The sequence below is a fragment of the Symsagittifera roscoffensis genome, chromosome 9 (genome assembly GCF_963678635.1).
Source record: "Symsagittifera roscoffensis chromosome 9, txSymRosc1.1, whole genome shotgun sequence".
Classification (NCBI taxonomy): Eukaryota; Metazoa; Xenacoelomorpha; order Acoela; family Convolutidae; genus Symsagittifera; species Symsagittifera roscoffensis.
In genome coordinates, this window is record NC_087070.1 from 9,613,303 (window position 1) to 9,639,139 (window position 25,837).

Genomic DNA, 25,837 nt, shown 5'->3' on the forward strand with positions numbered 1-25,837 from the left:
CCCTATAAAGGAACCTATTGGGCTACACTCAAAAGCTGCAAATCTAGCGTCCAAGTATGACTGCTCAAATCCTTATGGTTTTCGAGATATGGCGTTTTTTATGATTTTTCAGTTTTTTTCCAAAAAACTTGGATATAAAAAAACTAACCGAACCTGAGTTTTCCAACCCTATAGTTCGGTGCTATCGGGATACACTCAAAGGCTACAAATCTAGAGTCCAAGTGTGACTGCTCAAATCTTTATTGTTTTCGAGATATGGCGTTTTTTATGATTTTTCATTCTTTTCTCAAAAAACTTAGATATAAAAAAATTAATCGAACTTGATTTTCGATTTTCTCAACCCCTCTATATTGTGGCCCTATCAGGGTACGCTCAAGAGCTGCAAATCTAGCGTCAAAATATGACTGCTCAAATCTTTTTGGTTTTCGAGATATGGCGTTTTTTATGATTTTTTATTTTTTTTTTTTCAAAAAACTTAGATATAAAAAACTAATCGAACTTAAATTTCTCAACCCTACAGTGGGATGCTATCGGGGTAGTTTCGAGGGCTACAAATCTAGCGTCCAAGTATGACCGCTCAAATCCCTATGGTTTTCGAGATATGGTTTTTTTATGATTTTTTCAGTTTTTTTTCCAAAAAACTTTTTTAAAAAAAACTAACCAAACTTGAATTTCTCAACCCAATAGTGGGGTGCTATCGGGGTACACTCAAGGGCTCTAAATCTAGCGTTCAAGTCTGACTGCTCAAATCTTTTTGGTTTTCGAGATATGACGTTTTTTAAAAAATTTTCCTTTTTTTCGAAAAACTTAGTTAAATAAAAAACTTATCTAACTTGATTTTTTCAACCCTATGGGCTTTGAGAATTTGGAAAATCAGATGGAAAGCCAGAAAATGGGTTTCAGTGGGTCAATAGCCGAAGGGAAAATTGCAGAGGCACAAGTTCATGACAACATAAGTGACGATGACGAGGTCATTGACTTTATTGATCTCGTAACTGGAGCTGTAAGTTATTTCCCTCTAACTGTGGTACAAATCTGCGGTGTTTTTTTAGTCGTGGTATGTGTTATCAGAATCGAAGTCTTACAATTGTGTTTCATAGTTAGAAAGTAAATTTTAAACATTTTCATTTTTTTTGAATTAATCAGTGTTCTAAAACAGTGCTTTTCTTTCAAAATTTGAAGTATTGAAGTTTACTTATTTTGACTTATGTGTTTTTTTTTGGTTTACTTCTTAGGATGAGGAATTTTACTCTGGGGAAGCTGACTTGATCGGACACTACTGCGAGCGAGTGACTCCTCTACGCGCTTTTTGCGAAGAGTACGAACTCCTTGGATCTTTTCCCGTGGACCAAGAAAGCTCCGGATTCCTCCAAAACCTTTCAAAAGACAGCGAAGTCTTGTGGAGTCACGTATGCGATTCTGAAGATCCCGAATTGTTTCTGCAAGTGGCAATTTTTATAACTGGCAGTCAGAAAACACACGTTTTTAGACCTGAAAACCTGAAGTCTTTGGGAATCACAGAACACAAAAGATTGTTTTCCTGTATTTTGACTCATATTTATAAAGTGAGAAACAATCGCGAATTCGTTTTCAAAATGTTCCAGTTTTTAGAAGACAAATTTGGATACAGAATTCCATGCGCAGAGCAAATTCGATTTGAGAAAGCGAGATTTTTGTTGGCAAACGAAATATTCGACGAAGAATTGGTTCGAAGCTTAGACATGCCTTATAGAAAGGAATGTACGGTTTCCAAAACTACCGGCGAATATCGAAACATAACGAATGAAAAACGATTTTGGTCAACTAGGCTGAACGCTATTAAAGGTGTTGTTATTAACATGTTTGTTACTTCAACTTTACAAGTGAAATCACTCTGGGAATTAAATTCTGAAACAGATCTGAGTGATTCGAATGTTGACATAGAAGCAAGTTCTCAGTTGCTCGAAAATTTCTTCAAAGAGGCTGAAAATCACCCAGAATTGATATTTTTTGAAGACTGCAGCAAAAAAGATAATGCATACGAATACATTGCAGGATTGTTGAGTGTTTACAGTGACTTGAAACGATTCCAATATGAAACTTTTGATGCTTTGCAGTTGGTGCGAAGATTCAGCGAAGAATCTCTTGGTAAAATAGGAAAAATAGAACAGCTTGTTTACGATTTAGAGAACGATCGACCGATTGATATTTGCAACGGAGAACATCTACCACGTTGAGTGAACAGAACACGCACAGAAGAGACGTTTCTGTACAGACTGAGAGTAAACAGAGAAACATCACTCAAGGACACCAAGTACAGATTCCGGCTATCACAGAATCCTATATGCGAGCACTGCGATGAGGAAGAACCAGAAACAACGGAACACTACCTACTGAAGTGCACAAATTGGGAGAACAGCACCTGGGAAGAAGCCGTACCTTGACGCTTTTGCAGACCAACCCCATTAACATCATCTTATTCGCAACAAGCACTGGACATATCAAGTCCCCCGATTATCAAGAGGGCTCCTAAACACACACACACACACACACCGATTGATATTCAATAAAAATTAATAGAAATGTTTCCGAACTCTTTTACAAAATAGTGCGATACGTCAGACTTCAATTTTGCAAATTGTATTGCAAATTATAGCAGTTGCTAAACAGAATTGAAGCAAAATTTCAGATTATTGCACGACGATAAACTTTTTGACCGTGAGTCTCAAACTCGTAAACTACTTGAAATTGATGCAATATCGGTTGAATATCTAGAACAGGCACAAATATTTCAGCGGCAAACGTTTTTCTACCACCTGACAAAGTTTTGATTCATTCAAAAAAATTTTGATGTGCTCGATCTTTCTTCACAAAAATCACTGCAAACTGTGATAGTTGCTAACAAATTTTGCGACTATTCGGGTCATTAATCTATCTATCTATCTATCTATCTATCTATCTATCTATCTATCTATCTATCTATCTATCTATCTATCTATCTATCTATCTATCTATCTATTATTTAATTGTCGTTTCATGTGACACATGTTTAAGAAGTCCCTATGTTGACATATTTAAGAGAACTCTATCTTAGCATGTTTAAATTTTTCAACGTATTATTTTTTGCATGTTTAACGAAAGTGTTTTTTTGCCCATTTAAGCTATATCGTATATTCAAACGCTCAAGAAATTTCATTTAGCACAGGTTTGAGAAATCCTTATGTTGGTCTGTTAAAAGGCCAAAACATGCGAGAGTTGAAAAGTTTACTTGTAATCTGATGGAGCTCGAATGCTTCAAAACTGTTTACATTTTTTCCTTTATTCGCAACGTATAATTATCACAGTTTTTCTTTCACAGTTTACTTAAATAATTTGGAATTTTGCAACCCCATAGTTGGGTACTATCAGGGTACACTCAAGGTCTGCAAATCTAGCGTCCAAGTATGACTGCTCAAATCCTTATGGTTTTCGAGATATGGCGTTTTTTATGATTTTTCATTTTTTTTCACAGAACTTAGATATAAAAAATTAACCGAACATGATTTTCGATTTTCTCAACCCCTCTATATTGGTGCCCTATCAGGGTACGCTCAAGAGGTGCAAATCTAGCGTCAAAGTATGACTGCTCGAATCTTTTTGGTTATCGAGATATGGCGTTTTCTTATGATTTTTTTTTTCAAAAAACTTAGATATAAAAAACTAATTGAACTTAAATTTCTCAACCCTACAGTGGGATGCTATCAGGAGAATTTTGAGGGCTACAAATCTAGCGTCCAATTATGACTGCTCAAATCCCTTTTTTTTTCGAGATATGGCTTTTTTAATGATTTTTTCAGTTTTTTCCAAAAAACTTATTTATAAAAAAACTAACCGAACTTGATTTTCGCAACCCCATAATGGGGTGCTATCGGTGTAAGCTCAAGGGCTCTAAATCTAGCGTTCAAGTATGACTGCTCAAATCCTTTTGGTTTTCGAGATATGACGTTTTTTAAAATTTTTTTTTCTTTTTTTCAAAAAAAAACTTAGATGTAAAAAACTAACCGAGCTTGATTTTCGATTTTCTCATCGCCTCTATATTGGTGCCCTATCAGGGTACGCTCAAGAGGTGCAAATCTAGCGTCAAAGTATGACTGCTCGAATCTTTTTGGTTATCGAGATATGGCGTTTTCTTATGATTTTTTTTTTCAAAAACTTAGATATAAAAAACTAACCGAACTTGAATTTCTCAACCCTACAGTGGGATGCTATCGGGGTACTTTCGAGGGCTACAAATCTAGCGTCCAAGTATGACTGCTCAATTCTTTTTGGTTTTCGAGGTACGGCGTTTTTTATGATTTTTTATTTTAAAAAAAAAATTAGATATAAAAAACTAATCGAACTTAGATTTTTCAACCCTATAATAGTTAGCTATCGGGGTACAATCAAGGGCTCTAAATCTAGCGTTCAAGTATGACTGCTCAAATCCTTATAGTTTTCGAGATATGGCGTTTTTTTACAATTTTTTCTTTTTTTTTCAAAAAAATTAGATATGAAAAAACTAACCGAACTTGAATTTTTCAGCCCTATAGTGGGGTGCTATCGGGATACACTCAAAGGCTACAAGTCTAGCTTCCAAGTATGACTGCTCAAATCCTTATGGTTTTCGAGATTTGGCGTTTTTATGACTTTTCATTCTTTTCTCAAAAAACTTAGATATAAAAAATTAACCGAGCTTGATTTTCGATTTTCTCATCGCCTCTATATTGGGGCCCTATCAGGGTACGCTCAAGAGCTGCAAATCTAGCGTCAAAGTAAGACTGCTCAAATCTTTTCGGTTTTCGAGATATGGCGTTTTTTTTTATTTTTGATTTTTTTTTTCAAAAAACTTAGATATAAAAAACTAATCGAACTTAAATTTCTCAACCCTACAGTGGGATGCTATCGGGGTAATTTCGAGGGCTACAAATCTAGCGTCCAAGTATGACTGCTCAAATCCCTATGGTTTTCGAGATATGGCTTTTTTATGATTTTTTCAGTTTTTTTTCCAAAAAACTTGGATATAAAAAAAACTAACCGAACCTGATTTTCGATTTTCTCAACCCCTCTATATTGGGGCCCTATCAGGGTACGCTCAAGAGCTGCGAATCTAGCGTCAAAGTATGACTGCTCATTTCTTTTTGGTTTTCGAGGTATGGCGCTTTTTATGATTTTTTATTTTTTTTTAAAAAAAATTAGATATAAAAAACTAATCGAACTTATATTTCTCAACCCTACAGTGGGATGCTATCGGGGTAATTTCGAGGGCTACAAATCTAGCGTCCAAGTATGACTGCTCAAATCCCTATGGTTTTCGAGATATGGCTTTTTTAATGATTTTTTCAGTTTTTTCAAAAAACTTATTTATAAAAAAAACTAACCGAACTTGAATTTCTCAACCCCATAGTGTGGTGCTATCGGGGTACAGTCAAGGGCTCTAAATCTAGCGTTCAAGTATGACTGCTCAAATCCTTTTGGTTTTCGAGATATGACGTTGCTTAGAAAGTTTTTCTTTTTTTTCAAAAAACTTAGATATATATATATAAAAAAACTAATCTAACTTGAATTTTTCAACCCTAGAATGGGAACCTTTTGGGCTACACTCAAACGCTGCAAACCTAGCTTCAAGTATGACTGCTTAAATCCTTATGGTTTTCGAGATATGGCGTTTTTTAAAATTTTTTCTTTTTTTTTTTCCAAAAAATTAGATATAAAAAAACTAACCGAACTTGAATTTTTCAACCCTATAGTGGGGTGCTATCGGGATACACTCGAAGGCTACAAGTCTAGCTTCCAAGTATGACTGCTCAAATCCTTATGGTTTTCGAGATATGGCGTTTTTTATGATTTTTCATTCTTTTCTCAAAAACCTAAATATAAAAAAACTAACCGAACTTGAATTTTTCAACCTTATAGTGGTGTGCTATCGGGGTACAATCAAGGGCTCTAAATCTAGCGTTAAAGTATGACTGCTCAAATCCTTATAGTTTTCGAGATATGGCGTTTTTTAAAATTTTTTCTTTTTTTTTTCAAAAAACTTTGATCTAAAAAAACTAACCGAACTTGATTTTTTCAGCCTTATAGTGGGGTGTTATCGGGATACACTCAAAGGCTACAAGTCTAGCGTCCAAGTATGACTGCTCAAATCCTTATGGTTTTCAAGATATGGCGTTTTTTATGATTTTTTCAGTTTTTTTTCCAAAAAACTTGGGTATAAAAAACTAACCGAACCTGATTTTCGATTTTCTCAACCCCTCTATATTGGGGCCCTATCAGGGTACGCTCAAGAGCTGCGAATCTAGCGTCAAAGTATGACTGCTCAATTCTTTTTGGTTTTCGAGGTATGGCGTTTTTTATGATTTTTTATTTTTTTAAAAAAAACTTAGATATAAAAAACTAATCGATTTTAAATTTCTCAACCCTATTGTGGGATTCTATCGGGGTAATTTCGAGGGCTACAAATCTAGCGTCCAAGTATGACTGCTCAAATCCCTATGGTTTTCGAGATATGGCGTTTTTTATGAATTTTCATTCTTTTCTCAAAAAACTTAAATATAAAAAAACTAACCGAACTTGAATTTTTGAAACCTATAGTAGTGTGCTATCGGGGTACAATCAAGGGCTCTAAATCTAGCGTTCAAGTATGACTGCTCAAATCCTTATAGTTTTCGAGATATGGCGTTTTTTTACAATTTTTTCTTTTTTTTTCAAAAAACTTAGATATGAAAAAACTAACCGAACTTGAATTTTTCAACCCTATAGTGGGGTGCTATCGGGATACAATCGAAGGCTACAAATCTAGAGTCCAAGTATGACTGCTCAAATCCTCATGGTTTTCGAGATATGGCGTTTTTAATGATTTTTCATTCTTCTCTCAAAAAACTTAAATATAAAAAAATTAATCGAACTTGATTTTCGATTTTCTCAACCCCTCTATATTGTGGCCCTATCAGGGTACGCTCAAGAGCTGCAAATCTAGCGTCAAAATATGACTGCTCAAATCTTTTTGGTTTTCGAGATATGGCGTTTTTTATGATTTTTTATTTTTTTTTCAAAAAACTTAGATATAAAAAACTAATCGAACTTAAATTTCTCAACCCTATAGTGGGATGCTATCGGGATACAATCGAAGGCTACAAATCTAGTGTCCAAGTATGACTGCTCAAATCCCTATGGTTTTCGAGATATGGTTTTTTTATGATTTTTTCAGTTTTTTATTCAAAAAACTTTTTTGAAAAAAACTAACCAAACTTGAATTTCTCAACCCAATAGTGGGGTGCTATCGGGGTACACTCAAGGGCTCTAAATCTAGCGTTCGAGTCTGACTGCTCAAATCCTTTTGGTTTTCGAGATATGACGTATTTTAAAAAAATTTTCCTTTTTTCGTAAAACTTAGATATATAAAAAACTTATCTAACTTGATTTTTTCAACCCTATAATGGAACCTATTGGGCTACACTCAAAAGCTGCAAATCTAGCGTCCAAGTATGACTGCTCAAATCCTTATGGTTTTCGAGATATGGCGTTTTTTATGATTTTTCAGTTTTTTCCAAAAACTTGGATATAAAAAAACTAACCGAACCTGAATTTTCCAACCCTATAGTTCGGTGCTATCGGGGTACACTGAAGGGCTGCAAATCTAGTGTCTAAGTATAACTGCTCAAAAACTTTGTTGATTTGTTAATTTTTCTTTCAAAAACTTAGATATAAAAAACTAACCGAACTTGAATTTCTCAACCCTACAGTGGGATGCTATCGGGGTACTTTCGAGGGCTACAAATCTAGCGTCCAAGTATGACTGCTCAATTCTTTTTGGTTTTCGAGGTACGGCGTTTTTTATGATTTTTTATTTAAAAAAAAAAATTAGATATAAAAAACTAATCGAACTTAGATTTTTCAACCCTATAGTAGTTAGCTATCGGGGTACAATCAAGGGCTCTAAATCTAGCGTTCAAGTATGACTGCTCAAATCCTTATAGTTTTCGAGATATGGCGTTTTTTTTACAATTTTTTCTTTTTTTTTCAAAAAAATTAGATATGAAAAAACTAACCGAACTTGAATTTTTCAACCCTATAGTGGGGTGCTATCGGGATACACTCGAAGGCTACAAATCTAGAGTCCAAGTATGACTGCTCAAATCCTTATGGTTTTCGAGATATGGCGTTTTTTCTGATTTTTCATTCTTTTCTCAAAAAACTTAAATATAAAAAAATTAATCGAACTTGATTTTCGATTTTCTCAACCCCTCTATATTGTGGCCCTATCAGGGTACGCTCAAGAGCTGCAAATCTAGCGTCAAAATATGACTGCTCAAATCTTTTTGGTTTTCGAGATATGGCGTTTTTTATGATTTTTTATTTTTTTTTTCAAAAAACTTAGATATAAAAAACTAATCGAACTTAAATTTCTCAACCCTACAGTGGGATGCTATCGGGGTAGTTTCGAGGGCTACAAATCTAGCGTCCAAGTATGACCGCTCAAATCCCTATGGTTTTCGAGATATAGTTTTTTTTATGATTTTTTCAGTTTTTTTTTCCAAAAAACTTTTTTAAAAAAAACTAACCAAACTTGAATTTCTCAACTCAATAGTGGGGTGCTATCGGGGTACACTCAAGGGCTCTAAATCTAGCGTTCAAGTCTGACTGCTCAAATCCTTTTGGTTTTCGAGATATGACGTTTTTTAAAAAAATTTTCCTTTTTTTCGAAAAACTTAGTTAAATAAAAAACTTATCTAACTTGATTTTTCCAACCCTATAAAGGAACCTATTGGGCTACACTCAAAAGCTGCAAATCTAGCGTCCAAGTATGACTGCTCAAATCCTTATGGTTTTCGAGATATGGCGTTTTTTATGATTTTTCAGTTTTTTTCCAAAAAACTTGGATATAAAAAAACTAACCGAACCTGAGTTTTCCAACCCTATAGTTCGGTGCTATCGGGATACACTCGAAGGCTACAAATCTAGAGTCCAAGTATGACTGCTCAAATCTTTATTGTTTTCTAGATATGGCGTTTTTTATGATTTTTCTTTCTTTTCTCAAAAAACTTAAATATAAAAAAATTAATCGAACTTGATTTTCGATTTTCTCAACCCCTCTATATTGTGGCCCTATCAGGGTACGCTCAAGAGCTGCAAATCTAGCGTCAAAATATGACTGCTCAAATATTTTTGGTTTTCGAGATATGGCGTTTTTTATGATTTTTTATTTTTTTTTTTCAAAAAACTTAGATATAAAAAACTAATCGAACTTAAATTTCTCAACCCTACAGTGGGATGCTATCGGGGTAGTTTCGAGGGCTACAAATCTAGCGTCCAAGTATGACCGCTCAAATCCCTATGGTTTTCGAGATATGGTTTTTTTATGATTTTTTCAGTTTTTTTCAAAAAAATTAGATATGAAAAAACTAACCGAACTTGAATTTTTCAACCCTATAGTGGGGTGCTATCGGGATACACTCGAAGGCAACAAATCTAGAGTCCAAGTATGACTGCTCAAATCCTTATGGTTTTCGAGATATGGCGTTTTTTCTGATTTTTCATTCTTTTCTCAAAAAACTTAAATATAAAAAAATTAATCGAACTTGATTTTCGATTTTCTCAACCCCTCTATATTGTGGCCCTATCAGGGTACGCTCAAGAGCTGCAAATCTAGCGTCAAAATATGACTGCTCAAATCTTTTTGGTTTTCGAGATATGGCGTTTTTTATGATTTTTTATTTTTTTTTTCAAAAAACTTAGATATAAAAAACTAATCGAACTTAAATTTCTCAACCCTACAGTGGGATGCTATCGGGGTAGTTTCGAGGGCTACAAATCTAGCGTCCAAGTATGACCGCTCAAATCCCTATGGTTTTCGAGATATGGTTTTTTTATGATTTTTTCAGTTTTTTTTCCAAAAAACTTTTTAAAAAAAAACTAACCAAACTTGAATTTCTCAACTCAATAGTGGGGTGCTATCGGGGTACACTCAAGGGCTCTAAATCTAGCGTTCAAGTCTGACTGCTCAAATCCTTTTGGTTTTCGAGATATGACGTTTTTTAAAAAAATTTTCCTTTTTTTCGAAAAACTTAGTTAAATAAAAAACTTATCTAACTTGATTTTTCCAACCCTATAAAGGAACCTATTGGGCTACACTCAAAAGCTGCAAATCTAGCGTCCAAGTATGACTGCTCAAATCCTTATGGTTTTCGAGATATGGCGTTTTTTATGATTTTTCAGTTTTTTTCCAAAAAACTTGGATATAAAAAAACTAACCGAACCTGAGTTTTCCAACCCTATAGTTCGGTGCTATCGGGATACACTCGAAGGCTACAAATCTAGAGTCCAAGTATGACTGCTCAAATCTTTATTGTTTTCGAGATATGGCGTTTTTTATGATTTTTCTTTCTTTTCTCAAAAAACTTAAATATAAAAAAATTAATCGAACTTGATTTTCGATTTTCTCAACCCCTCTATATTGTGGCCCTATCAGGGTACGCTCAAAAGCTGCAAATCTAGCGTCAAAATATGACTGCTCAAATATTTTTGGTTTTCGAGATATGGCGTTTTTTATGATTTTTTATTTTTTTTTTCAAAAAACTTAGATATAAAAAACTAATCGAACTTAAATTTCTCAACCCTACAGTGGGATGCTATCGGGGTAGCTTCGAGGGCTACAAATCTAGCGTCCAAGTATGACCGCTCAAATCCCTATGGTTTTCGAGATATGGTTTTTTTTATGATTTTTTCAGTTTTTTTTCCAAAAAACTTTTTTAAAAAAAACTAACCAAACTTGAATTTCTCAACCCAATAGTGGGGTGCTATCGGGGTACACTCAAGGGCTCTAAATCTAGCGTTCAAGTCTGACTGCTCAAATCTTTTTGGTTTTCGAGATATGACGTTTTTTAAAAATTTTTCCTTTTTTTCGAAAAACTTAGTTAAATAAAAAACTTATCTAACTTGATTTTTTCAACCCTATAAAGGAACCTATTGGGCTACACTCAAAAGCTGCAAATCTAGCGTCCAAGTATGACTGCTCAAATCCTTATGGTTTTCGAGATATGGCGTTTTTTATGATTTTTCAATTTTTTCCAAAAAACTTGGATATAAAAAAACTAACCGAACCTGAGTTTTCCAACCCTATAGTTCGGTGCTATCGGGATACACTCGAAGGCTACAAATCTAGAGTCAAAGTATGACTGCTCAAATCATTATGGTTTTCGAGATATGGCGTTTTTTATGATTTTTCATTCTTTTCTCAAAAAACTTAAATATAAAAAAATTAATCGAACTTGATTTTCGATTTTCTCAACCCCTCTATATTGTGGCCCTATCAGGGTACGCTCAAGAGCTGCAAATCTAGCGTCAAAATATGACTGCTCAAATATTTTTGGTTTTCGAGATATGGCGTTTTTTATGATTTTTTATTTTTTTTTTTCAAAAAACTTAGATATAAAAAACTAATCGAACTTAAAATTCTCAACCCTACAGTGGGATGCTATCGGGGTAATTTCGAGGGCTACAAATCTAGCGTCCAAGTATGACTGCTCAAATCCCTATGGTTTTCGAGATATGGTTTTTTTATGATTTTTTCAGTTTTTTTTCCAAAAAACTTTTTAAAAAAACTAACCAAACTTGAATTTCTCAACCCAATAGTGGGGTGCTATCGGGGTACACTCAAGGGCTCTAAATCTAGCGTTCAAGTCTGACTGCTCAAATTCTTTTGGTTTTCGAGATATGACGTTTTTTAAAAAAATTTTCCTTTTTTTCGAAAAACTTAGTTATATAAAAAACTTATCTAACTTGATTTTTTCAACCCTATAAAGGAACCTATTGGGCTACACTCAAAAGCTGCAAATCTAGCGTCCAAGTATGACTGCTCAAATCCTTATGGTTTTCGAGATATGGCGTTTTTTATGATTTTTCAGTTTTTTTCCAAAAAACTTGGATATAAAAAAACTAACCGAACCTGAATTTTCCAACCCTATAGTTCGGTGCTATCGGGGTACACTGAAGGGCTGCAAATCTAGTGTCTAAGTATAACTGCTCAAAAACTTTGTTGATTTGTTAATATTTTTTTCAAAAACTTAGATATAAAAAACTAACCGAACTTGAATTTCTCAACCCTACAGTGGGATGCTATCGGGGTACTTTCGAGGGCTACAAATCTAGCGTCCAAGTATGACTGCTCAATTCTTTTTTGTTTTCGAGGTATGGCGTTTCTTATGATTTTTTTTAAAAAAAAACTTAGATATAAAAAACTAATCGAACTTAAATTTCTCAACCCTACAATGGGATGCTATCGGGGTAATTTCGAGGGCTACAAATCTAGCGTCCAAGTATGACTGCTCAAATCCCTATGGTTTTCGAGATATGGCTTTTTTAATGATTTTTTCAGTTTTTTCAAAAAACTTATTTATAAAAAAAACTAACCGAACTTGAATTTCTCAACACCATAGTGGGGTGCTATCGGGGTACACTCAAGGGCTCTAAATCTAGTGTTCAAGTATGACTGCTCAAATTCTTATAGTTTTCGAGATAAGGCGTTTTTAAATTTTTTTTTCATTTTTTTTCTCAAAAAGCTTGGATATAAAAAAAACTAACCAAACTTGAACTTCTCAACCCTATAGTGGGGTACTATCAGGGTGCCCTCAAAGGCTACAAATCTAGCGTCCAAGTATGACTGCTCAAATCTGTTTAGTTTTCGAGATATGGCTTTTTTATGATTTTTCGTTTTTTTTCCCAAAAAAATTAGATATCAAAAAATTTACCGAGCTTGATTTTCTCAACCCTATAGTGAGGTGCTGTCAGGGTACATTCAGGGGTTGCAAATGTAGCGTCCAAGTATGAGTGCTCAATCCTTTTATTTTTCCAGAATTATGGTTTGTCAGTTTTCTGAAGAATGGTTTTGTAGCACCGGAGGTGCGATTGATGCGCTAGTTGTATTTAAGTTCAAAATGAAGGATACAACTTAGCCTAAGGTAACTAGACTTTGTCATTGGTTTTTGATGAAAGTCAGCTGGTCGCTATAGTTTGTTGCTTTGATACAAATTTTCGAATTGTGAATAGACTGTACTTAGATAAACTTGTATGTTGAAATTTGTGTTTGTTTCTGAAATTCGATGCCATAGTTCATATCCCAGAGGTATTTATTCTCTCTTCTTAATGTATACATATGGTACAGTTGTTGGATTTGTTCGTTGAGCGTTCGGAAGACTCCCATATAGTTTCTGATGGTTTTTGTTTGTTTTAAAGAAAAGTGGTGTTCAAATTTTTTCACGCTCAGAGTTCCAACCAGTCAGAAAACTAGCCAGTCGTGCATCCATCTAGCCATCCATCTATCCTGTCATCCTTCCATCTAACCATTCATTCATCTGTCTAACAAGCCATTCATCTAGCCCATCTATCTGTTCATCTAGCCATCCGTTATTGAAACGAAGGCATATCAAATTTCGAACAGCAAAAGTTCGATAATTTTCAAGTTATTTTTCAGATTCACTGCGGAACATTTATTTAATTTATTTTATGATCCAGTTTTCTCACATTGGGTTAATTTTATCAAAAAAATAGTAATTGTAAATTGTTCCAGAAATTTGAAGCTTTCAGAGGATCTGTTTTTTTTTCTTTGAAATTCGACTTATTCAAAAAATTAGTGTGTCTATCATTCTGATGTTTGATATTTGACCAGCGAAGCTTGAAAGACTAGAATACGCACCTCCAGCTCAAATCCTCAATTTGTATGCCGACCAATGCCTACCAATGTTTTTGGAATAGTCCAATTAGTCTGCATGCCTAATGTTATAACTATCTGGCTTTTTAAAGTGAAGTGATGCTGGTGGGCTTAAGTAAAAACAGCCTAGAGCTTAAAATTATCAGAAGTCGGCAAAAAATTTCCTGAAATTTGAGCAGCTGTTTCATTCTTTACCCCTAGTTTACAACATAATAACGCTTTTCTGAACTCTGAACTCTGAGTAAGCTTGAGTTGTCAAATAATAATATGTCAAATCGTTGTACACGTTTCTGTTTAGTATTGTTTTGAGATGATTATTGGATGGTCGGTTTGAGTTTATTTGAAATGAGCTTACTGTAGACGTACGTTTAAATTTACTTCAAATAAGCTTAATTTCAACGATTAAAATTTAGCGGGCGCATTCGTCGACCTTGAAAGTTCGAACTTTTATTCGTGTGACGTGGAAGTGTGGGCAGGCAATTCAAGACAAGTATTTTAATTTTTCCGAAAAGCCATTTTTCAAAACCATTTGAGGTTTTTTTAGTTAAGCTCTGGATAGCGAGTGAATGGGTTTCAGTATGATATTTCGCTAGATCCCATCCGATTTTTTTGTTTTTTGCTGAAAAAACACCCGAATATCAAGTTTTTTGCTTCAAGTTTAAACCTACGTATCATAAGCAGTAGATAACCAAAGATGCTGATTTCTCTCGCTGCCATTCCTGTTGTGGGTTTCCTGGGAACGATGCTGATAGACAAGCCCTACTGCTACATAAACGAGTGCTGCAGAGATCCATGGGTATCCTCAAATAGCACTCAGCTGCGCTTGAACTTAGAGCGACATCTGTGTGGACAAGTGCCAGCAAAAAATATGATTATCAGTGCTTTGAAGCACCACTGGCAGGACAGCCAGCCGAAAAAACCACTTGTCATGTCTTTTCATGGATCGCCAGGTATATGTAACATATGTACAGTTTTTATGAGGTTTCTATTTGAAACACGATCATTGTTTCATTGTTCCTTTTTTTTAATGAGCTGAAAAAACTTTCTCCAATATCAAAAGTGATAAGGCAATAAAAGTTAATGTTAACTAACCCGGTCAGCAGCTTACCTGTAATTGGGGTTCTGTGATTTTTTATCCGATTGTCCTATGCAATCACGTTGATAAAGGAGCATTTGACATAGATATGGGTTATTGTGTAAGACCGACCGACCACCTTCTATAATTAAATCGTCATTTTTTAAACTTGCGAGCGCAGTTTATTAGTATGACACTACTTTTTTTAAAAGTGCCGTACTAATAAAAGAGCTCATTCGGTGACACGTTTGCTATAATCGCTCTGTAGAAATTTCAACTCATCTGTTCCCTACTATATTTGTGGCTAGTGTGTAACGATCGTTAAGCGTCCGTGGCTGAGAGGTCGCAGGTTCGAATCCGACACCTAGCAAAAGTTATACAACCTCAAGGTTTATTTCTACTTTTTCCTATTTCTTTTTATAGAGCTGCTTTGTTGTCGTTTTCTTGCTAATGTTAGCGATGCGCAGCCTCGCCTCTGGATATAAATTTGAAAACATGCTTCTTTTTAGTGTGAAATATCAGATGAATACGATGGTTTTCGGTGATTATAACGTAGTTCAGGCTCTAGTATAGGTCGTGATTTTTTTTGCAGGAATAATCTTAAATTTAATCAGGTTCAAATTTACTTTTCGCGTTTTGACTTAGGATTTTTTAGGTCGCAATTTCTAGTTTCGAAAGTAGAATTTAATTTTCAGGTTTCCCAGCAAAAAACATTACCCATGAATCCAGAGTTTTCTTAAATTAGGTCAATTTTATATTTTAAAAAAACAGGCCTAAACTTGCCTTGAACTTATCAGAGCTTTAAGACAATGTACCCTTTATTTTGAAATTCGAAACTGAAGTTTTTTCGAAAATAAATCAGTTTTTTTTCTGCACTATTTGTTGGCTATGCTTTTATGATTGATTACATAAGTCAAGAATGTCAGAGCTTGCTTAGATTATATCATTTTTCATCGGTATTATAATTTTGAATGTTATCTGGAAAAAGTAACTGCCAATCATGTATGGGCCGTATCATATAATTCAGTACGTATCTATTAAAATTTCTCTGAGCGGAAACTATTTCATATTGTGTTGATTATAATATAGTTAAAATTTCTAAAATTACCACCATTTTTCATAAAATTTTGACCCTCAAAGTTAGAAAAATTTGTGTTTTGTTTTGTTTTTGTGAGACCAAAAATGTCAGCTTAATAAAAATTTTGTTAATATAATTTTGGGTATAAAATCGCCCTAATAAACAACTGCTTAAAGCCGTTTGCATCAAATAAAGAAACCAATCGAAATATAAAATGACTACGAAGACCGAATACATCAGAAGTAAAAAAGGTCTTTTTAATTCTTCTGCCCAAGTTTCCAAGTTTTGCAATTTTGTAGTATTCAATGTATAAATACCAAGAGCAAAACACTGATCGCACGGAATCGTTTTGTTAAAACAAATGCTATTGTTTTAATTTTTAGCCGATTTCTAACAAGGCCGATGTTTGAGAAGATGCTTGGCATTTTTTCATCTAGTTATTTTTCGTTTTTTTTTTGGTCCGGCAGATTATTTTTTCCAATTTGAAAACTCTTCAAAATAATTAACCTTTTTAGATAAATTGGCTAATTTGTATGTGGTATTAAAACTCTAAACAAAACAATTTGAAATTGTGCTGGATTTTTTTTGACTACTTCTAGCCAATCAAATTGAAGCAAAATAGTTTCAGTTGAAGATGTTGAAATACTGATTTTTGGGCGGAATAAGTAAAAAGACCCGTAAATAGCTCAAAAGGGAAAATGTTTACGAAAATGGTTAACAACTATCAGCAAAAACAGTCGTGTTCTTGGACGCCAAATTAAGGAACGAACTGGCCAAACATTTTTGCAGAGCTAACAAGAAAACACTGCAATATTACTAGCGAAAATATAATCTTGAGAAAAATTTATCATTCTTGAAAAACTTGCAAAAACATGACTTAAATATTGATGTAGCTCCTTTACTGATTGTTCAAAATAAGTATTTTAACAATTAGCTATCACTTGGCGGAGAAACAGCATGGACGTTTTTGAATCCACTAAATCGCTTAACTTAATTTGTATGCCATTTTTTGATGTTTATGGCTCTTTTCCAGTTCCCCCCTTTGATTTTTTCGGAAATTTAATAAATGAAAACTTATTTAAAATGACTTTTCATGTTATGAACTGCCTTAAAACGTGTCATCGTGAACAGGTGAAAAAATTGTCACAACATTTCTTGCATGCAAAATGCCGTGTGAACAAGTTTTGAACAACTTTTTGAAATTTTACGAGGGGGTGGAAACTGGAAAAGAGCCATGTTTATGAGGTGGCGAACGTCATAACTAAATGTGGTCATGGTGCTTCGAGTCATAAATTTCTAGAGCAGTTGTTATTAGTCATTGTCGAAATTATAGCCATCAGTAAATCTATCACTGAGTGTGCATTCCTTGATTGTTTACACTAGCGTCAGCTTAGTGTATCATTAGGAACCTCCTTTTTTTGTAACGCAAATATAAGTGTTCATTTAAAGTTTTTAGTTATTTCGAAATTTCACTGTAGCATTGGAAATTGGATAGCAGCTGTTCTCTGGTTTATTTGTGGTTAGTGTGTGGTACCTTTAGTCTTGCGTGGAGGAGTGGTTAGTATGTGAGACTCTTTATCTGTACGTCACAGGTTCGAATATCAGACGATGCGAACTTTATACTATTTCTCGGCTTATTTCTACTTTTTATTGCACTTTCTAGAGCTGCTTTTGTCGTGTTCTCGCTGCTGTAAAAATTGCAAAACGGTCGTGCTCTGTATAAAGTGGGGAATAAATACACTAAAAACTTAAACCTATATGGTTATTAGTTTTTCTTTGTAAGATGCGGCTTTTTTCACAGAATCAAGCAGAAGATCGTACCTTGTATAAAACAGGGAATGAATACACTGAAAACTGTTCGGAGCAGCTTTTTTCAAAACCTCAAGGGAAATGTTAAGCGATCTTCTTGTTCTTGAAACTTTTTAAAAGGAGTTCTATGGTTACAGCAGGGATCCAATTTTTGAGATAATGATACTCCGCCTTTGCAATTGTTGTCAATACATACAGAATGAATTTTTCATCAGAAAGTGTTTTCTGGGGCCTTTTTTCTCTTGAATGTTTCATCAAATTATGTGAGAAAGAGTCTTTCGGAAAGTGTAAGCCATTTGAAATGTTTAATTATGATCAACCAATAAAAAATCAGTATATGGTTTACTGGTCCTTGTTGACTCTCAATTTCTTTTTGATAATCAGATAAACCTCTGGATGAGATTTTAAAAGATTCTGTTGTGAATCACAAAATAAGGGAAAGTACTACATGAAGTTTTCTCTTTTGATCTCGAATTTTATGCCAAAATCATAATCACATTTGGAATCTTTATCAGCACTTTTTTTTTCGCTCGGCCAGCACAAACTGAGAAAGCGCAATGGAGAATAACAGAGCATCTCTCACAGTGAAAAAATGATTTTGCTACTCGAGGTTCCAAAATAACTTTTTTATTGTCTTTTTGAAAACGAAACAACAAGCAGTTACAATGTATGTTTCAAACACGAACCAATTCGCCGTTACTATACGTTTTTATATTCTTTTTGCTTATACAAAAAAGGTCACGATACGTCTGAAAAAACTTTTCAATTGAATTGACCAAAATTGTTGGATGTAGTTCCAGGAAAGTAACATGAATGTAATCAGGACGCCAAAATGATTGAAATTAAGTTATTTTTGAAAAAAAATTTAATTATAATTAACTCTGAAGTCGGCAGATTATCTATATCTGAATTTTTTTTCAAAAACTTGTTTTTTGTGTTGAAATTATTGATTAGAAAAGTATATTCATTTAAGGAAAACTTCGCGGTGACATAGTTTTTATGCTACTCGAAAGTTTTTTTGATGCCTCGAGTTTAATATAGCCTTTTTTCCTTTTATATCTCTAAATTAGCCTAATGGTTGTGATAAACTTATTGAATAGTTTAAGATGGCAGTAATTCATATGGATCCAAGAGATGATCACTAAAGTTGATTCTGCAGTCTGGGACGTCTCATGTAATTAGATCCTGAAACTGATAATTGAAGACTTGCAGCAAAAGACAGAAATCATCAGAAACCAAATTGAGGAAATTGTGATCATGAAAATTGATACTACGAGCTAAGAGGAAAGGTTATCAGAACAAGAGCAGTCTGGTCTAACTTGAAAGATTGAGTTATTTTTGAGAATGAATCGTTCGATTTGAACACTCTTTGCGCCAGCATCTGCGACAAGTGTCTTCAAATCGAAGTTAAACCCTGTGATATCAGGGCATGCCGACACATCAATGAAATCAACAAGTTCTATCCACACACTGTGATAGCTGAATTTGTTTATTTTGACACAAAGCACAACATATCATCGCTGTCAACTTCTTGGACATACCAAAAACCTGATGGCTAACAAAAAAATCTATATTTTTCCGTGAACGCTTCCCAAAGCGTGATGCCGATCGATATCCAGAGAAAAGCAAACGATATGGTTTTTATGACTACAATTAACAACTGCCAAATGAAAAAGTCAATTTGAGTCCCAGTAAACATTGAAAGAGCCTTAAAAAATCTGAAAGACCGTGCAATAAAAAGAACTTCAAATGTTTAAATTCAGAGACTGAAGGATGAGTCAAAGCCGGTGGCAAACGATAAACACAAGTAGATCCTAAAAAGATTACGAGAGGCAAGTGGCCAAGAGCTATCGGGAATGTTAGAAATTGATCTGGCTAAGTATACCTCCAACGAACAGAAAAATAGATAATCAATTCAACCCTTAAAATTGCTAAAAAGGTTGAAAATAATTAAACTCATTTGTCTTCTGTTTTTTTAACTGAGACTTGGCTTTGTGGTACTGATTACGTAATTTCTTATAATATTGAGACGTACTACCCTGCAGGTGTGAAAATGGAGAAAGCAGCGAAGGCGGAGTCGCCATCTATATAAGCAATATTGGTAGGAGATTCTAGCATAGATGTCAATCGAGTAGATATGAAAAGTCTGGTAGCTGACAAAACTTGTGTCCAAATGAAAAGATGATTTGCACATCTCTTGCTTCCTGAAAACCAATGTGCCCTTCTGTTAGAACTAATCATTAATTTGAGCTGGTCAAGTATCTTAGGTGATCAAAACAAAGAGATGTTAGATATTGAGAAAATAGATAGTCCAAGAAAGAAGATGCGCTCCTAAGACTTTGCAACAGGAAACAAATTAAAACACCCTTGGATTATAAAAGTCTCGAAAGCGAAGTTTGAAATTGAATCAGGCTCTATAAGGTGTTCATAAGAATGTCATTAGTAGTAAAATTTGATGGAAATAAAAATTAAGAGCTTCTTTGTATCTTTAAACAGTTTCTATACGGTAATCAGAATAATCTTAGTAAGATAGAAAAAAGCGAGAAATTTGCTTTGGAATTCAACGGTTTTGTTCTGTACGGTAGGTGCTTCGCTTGTAGTTTGGTTTGATCAAAAATTTCAACCAACCTTACAAAATGCTAACGTTCATTGGTTCTGGTAAGAGTCAACAAATTTATCAGAAATATCTACTTTGTTCCTTAACAAAAAGAATAAGACTTCTTGTGACCCAAATAGTATCTCTTGCTATGCTGTTAAAATAATTGCACCCATTCTATCATCCTATCTTACCCGAATTTGAAAAATTTTTCATTGAGAAAGGAATTTGTCTTCATGTTTTTAAAAGTTGCTTCAGTAGTGGTGCGTTATAAAAATGGCAACTTAGCTAGCAGTAATAAGTGTGGACAAAATCGCTGCTCGAAACCTTGAGCAAAGTTTTTGAACTGATTCATTACGACAGATTAGTGCATTTTTTGGAACTCTAATTCAGTGTTTTGTCGAGAACAGTTCGATTTCCGCAATGGAGTGTCATATTTTGATTCAATCGCTCAAGTGTTAATTGATATTCAAGTAAGTTTCCTGAAAAAAGAAAAGCTGAGCGGTGTTTTATTGATCTGAAGAAAGCGAATTTCTGCACCAGTTTTTGCTCTGTAAGCTTGATTTAAATCATCAGTTTTTGCTTTGTAATCTTGAGCGATATAGGATAAGGGTGTTGCCTCTTGCTCTTGGAAAAAATACTTACGTGACCGAATGCAATATGCTAGCTTAGAAAAAGTTAACTTATCTATCAGAAACATTGAGCATTGTGTAATCCTAAAAATTTTCTCGCCGTAATAAAATGGATGTCCTCCAGTCATTGAACTTTGAATAGTGAAAATAGAAAAATGACCAGCCCTTCCAAAGTGTCATGCTTAGTGAATAGAAAGTTTATCTGAATAATCTGGAATTAGAAATTGTAAATTAGTCATCTTTTAAAGGTTACTCTTAAAGAGTTAATCAACTGATGTTTGGTAGTCAGTTTGCTACTGTGATCGACATAGATAAATATAAGCCTTGTAATACCGTCATTCATTATGGTTTCAATTTATGTGTGTAATAACGAAAAAAAAGTTCAAATGTCGAAATGCAAAAAAGAATTATTAGAGTAGTTTTCTTTAAACGTCGCTGTTAACGGGTTTATGAACTCATATTTGATAATCAGTTTGCTATTGTGATTGAGCTACACTGTTAACGCGTTTATGAATTGATGTTTGATAATCAGTTTGCTATTGTGATTGAGCAATTTTTATAGGAGCACTTAGAAAAGATCACTATACCGTTAACTGGAGTGAATAAACTCAAATTTATCCACGTCAAAAAGAATCATGTAAATCTTCGATCATCATTTGGAGACGCTAAGCTTCAATACTTTAGACGTGCAGCTATTAATTAAAAGTTTCAATTCAGATTGACAAAATGCATAAAAATAAGATGACTTTTATTGAGAATGTTGATGGTATCCAATTAAGTACCAATTTAACATTTTTGCTCACAAATTTTTCTATAGTTAAATACTGGATAATCAAAAGATGCTTGATATCTTTTTTGAGCCGCTCATTTTATTTCTATGTTGATGTGGACCTGAACCTTTTGCATCATTTCCCAAAGTCTACTTTTTTATAAACTAAACAATTAGTCTCAGTTCCGTTCATGCTGCGAGACGATTAGTTTCGGTCTCTGTCGGTTTGGCCCCTGCCCCTATATAAGCACCCTTGCAGCTTATTTGGTGTATACTGCAGTAAGTAGAAGCATAACGTGTTAAAGGAGCTGTTGACTAAATGTAAGGAATGATTTTGCATTTAGATTATCGGCAGCATCAATTTCCGAGTTTTTTAACTCAATTTTATTCTTTAAATTTTGTGGAAAATTAAAAAAAAACTTGAAATATTAGAGATGGATGTTTATTGTGCACTGTTTTGTAATCCATCCTTTGAACATCCTGTGATAGTTTAAGAGTGTTAGCACTTAAATGATAAAATATTTGAAAAACGTTTTTTGAAGAAAAAGTTTTACGAAGTCAAAACTCGATTAATTGCTTGTTTCTTTTAAGCCAACATCTTTAAGGTATTGCGCCTAGCGTTGAACCTGGGCGGATAATTTGTTTTCGATTGTACAAATAATTGATGCGTATGTCATTGATAATGTCGGCTGGAGTTTTAAATTTAATAATTAAATTTAAATGTTGTCCAAGTTAGCAGATTTTTCAATGACGGCCAAAATTTTATTAATGATCACGTTTATTTTGCAGCGGAACAGGCTAATTAATTGATAGTTTAGTGCTAATTTAGGTATTGGGAAGACGCACGCACTGAAAATTATTAGAGACACAATGTTCAAAGAAGGAGAGAAGACTTGGTTTTTTGACTACATAAACGTACCTGATGAATTCCCTTACCAGGATGACGAGAAAGACCTCCGGGATTATAGAGAAAAACTTTTGGGCAGAATCAAGAGGGCTGTGGAAAAATGTGATCGTGCGCTGATTATTTTGGAACAGGCGCACCTGATGAACGTGAAGCTCCTGGAAAGTGTGAGACCGTTTTTTGATAGTAACGAACAAGTATATGGAGTTGATTGTCGAAAGGCCACTTTTATTCTTGTTACTAACACCGGATTCGACGGTCTGGTTGATATGGCTTATCAATATGACCAAAAGGTAATACTTATTACATTAACATCGGCAGGTTTTTTACCACCAGTGTTTTTACGTGTGTACCAAAATTATAACATTTGCAAACTCGTTTTGAGTTTCTGCTAACTGTCGAACAAAGTAGCCCCGAAAAATTCGAGCATTGAGAAACAAAATTTAATTCATCTGAAACCCAGAAGGACCAAAAAATCACCCTTACAGAAACAAAATAAAAATACAGATATGCCCAGGGTTAATCCATTTTTTGTGAGATTGCACATCTGTCCTGAACTGCATTGCATCAGACATGATCAGATCTGAAATTTTTTTTTTGAAATTTTCGAATGAATTCTCAACTTTTATCACGTGTCTTGTTTTTATCGTTGAAAATAATTATATAGTCATTCTATCGATGTATTGAATTTCATTCTATCGCAAAATCAGATGCGACAAATAATAATCGGAATATGAAGAGTGATAAATCCAAAAAAAAGCTTTTTCAGTCTTGATTCGAACAGGGTTGGGAATTGGAGCAGACTTTTTGAAAATGTCACCTTTTTCGGCATTTGAGCGTATTTTGGTTTCCAAGTTTTTGTAAGGTACGGGAAGTATAAATTTTTTCTAAAACTTATACTAGAAGTTACTTCTGTTAAAACTCGCTCACAAGTTCATCGTCCTTTTTTCAGGGTCTGAGTGCCCATGACATACTACCCACTCTGGAAGTTGAGATGGAGGTTCTGAAGGCGATCGCATTCGCGGACAAACAGGGCTTATTTTACAAGAGCCGTATTTTTGCCCATCACCTGATAGACTTTTTCGTGCCCTTCTTCCCGCTCGACAAAAATCACGTGAAGTGCTGTATCCGGAATGAAGTTAAAAGACTATTTGGTTTTTACCTAAAGGCATCTATCGTAGAAAGCATATTGGACACCATAAAGTTCGTTCCTGATTACGACCCAAAGTTTGCAGATGTAGGATGCAAAAGTGTTCACAGAGCCATAGCAATGTACTTTTCGCACAGCGACGACTTGTGAAATGCGATCTTTTAACTTCAATCAATAGGTCAACGAGGTGCTAAGCTTTTCTTTTTCCTTAGCAAAACTAGCTCGGCGTCGATTTCTATTTTTATGCAACTTTTTGTCAAAATTCGTGATATTATATCGATATTTAAACTTCGACGGCCATTCTTGATCTTAAGAATAGTTTTCGGTTGTTGTTACGCTAATTTATAACAAAGAAAGCGTGTGCAACAATTGGCTGATAATCGTAGTTTTTTTTACATACGCATCTGGGTTTTCGTTTCATTTTGATATACAATTGTTTCAGTTTCATATTTTGGGCAGGCTGGGAAACTATTTAACATTGTTACTTAACATTCAATTTAGCTCACATTGTTATTTATGTTTTCTTACAGTGATGTTAGCTATTTTTTAGAAATGTGGGTATTTTTTGGAAAAAACTCTCCGCATATAAATGTTGTTCAGATTGAACAACTTTTTTGGGGGGGGGGGGGGGGAGGGCTGATATGAAATTTTATTAATGCTGAATTTTTTCAGTTCTCAATTTTTGGTTTGTTTTCGGAATTCTTCAACGTGATGTTTTCACGTATGGGAATCTCAGAGCCCAACCTAGCGTCGAGAAAGCAGGAAAACTGGCATTTTTTCCCAAGAAATATAATGCTTTCTAATGTGCTGAATTATTTCACATTTTACATAAAACCATATTTTTTTTCGATAGTTAACTTTGAGGTTGGGCAATTTTTTGTTCATTAAAACATCAACGTGATTTTAGGTCTGTGTTGGCCTTCTCATAGAGTAATATCGTTTAGGTTAATAACAATCCTAATCTTTTTTCTTACATTTCCTAGTCTCAATAGATCTTGAATTTACTGGTATTCTTGTGAGGTTAGAGAATAGAAGAATGTAACTGATTTTAACCTGTACTATATTCTCTCTGGCTGAAAAAAAGGATAAATTAAGCTTTACAAGTATTATTAATAGATCATGATTGGTTAGTTGAAAATATTTCACAGTGACAAATTTGGTCCGACTTCTTTAACTAATCCAGGCAAAAAATTGTCGATCTAATGAGTGAAATTAATCTACTGTCCACAAATATATAAGAAATGAAGAAATAGTTTGTTTTCATAAGTTTGAAGAGAAATTAATTTCATACTATATAACTATGTTTCATACTATGTATCTTTCATTCATACGTATCTTTACTCTTGCGAAAAGTAAGGGTATTGCAATCGGGTAGTATAGTTTTTTCTAATAAATTACTTTGTTCACAGAATGGTCAATTTTAGCAGGAATGGTAAATTTCACGACTGCTGACATGCATACTGCTGACATACTCATTTTCGTGAGAAGTAGATGGTACTTAGGGGAAGGTCGTTTCAGTTTTAGGTAATAGCTTTTTTCAAATAGATTTCTTGACAAAAGATTGTATTATCTGTTATGTTTTTGAGCATTGGTTTTTAAATTGATTTAAACAGTTGTTACTATAATTGAAATTTCTGTAATTTGTTTTTTGTTGTTTTTTTTTAGTTTTTTCCGATGAAATGTTTACGGCTCATGTTATTTTGGCTTAGTCAAACTACTGTGTGCGTAGTTTTGAGGGTGAATTATTTTTTGATGCGTTTATAAATTATTTCGTAAAATTTTTAAGTCTTGTTAGATCAAAAAAATTTTTGACAACATTTTTTTTCGGCTCAAATTCTTTTATTCTTTCAGGTTTCTTCCCAATTGGCACAGGAGTAAGGCCGTCGCCTTTGCATTCCAAGGTGCGAGGTTTGCGTCTCGGCCGGACCTTGTGTTTTTCAGTTTGTATGCAGTTGAAAGACTTTCGGTTAAAATTGAATTGTCGGACTTTCGTTTGTCTGTTCAACTTTTGTCGGCTAAGTTGCCACATCACGGATTTGGCTTGCGCTCTAAGCAACTTTCATTGCAAGTGTAAATGATGTTCATTCTAGTATCAGTGGAACTTGAAAGTCTTTTTCATCAA

The 25,837-nt window shown here is 34.1% G+C and overlaps 1 protein-coding gene across 2 annotated transcripts in view; it reads left to right on the plus strand.

Annotated features, from left to right (window-relative positions):
* Nucleotides 1-24,196, plus strand: part of LOC134854494 (torsin-like protein) — a 73,301-nt gene extending 49,105 nt beyond the window's left edge. Inside the window, exons 2-5 of one of the 2 annotated variants that reach the window (XM_063870764.1) lie at nt 14,011-14,064; nt 14,384-14,652; nt 22,491-22,858; nt 23,518-24,194. In XM_063870764.1, the coding sequence (XP_063726834.1) occupies nt 14,397-14,652; nt 22,491-22,858; nt 23,518-23,865 (972 nt within the window). In that variant the 5' untranslated portion in view covers nt 14,011-14,064; nt 14,384-14,396 and the 3' untranslated portion in view covers nt 23,866-24,194. Of the gene's footprint in view, nt 1-14,010; nt 14,065-14,380; nt 14,653-22,490; nt 22,859-23,517 lie in introns of those variants that run through there. The other variant, XM_063870765.1, reaches the window with a different exon arrangement.
* Nucleotides 24,197-25,837: the final 1,641 nt, after the last annotated feature.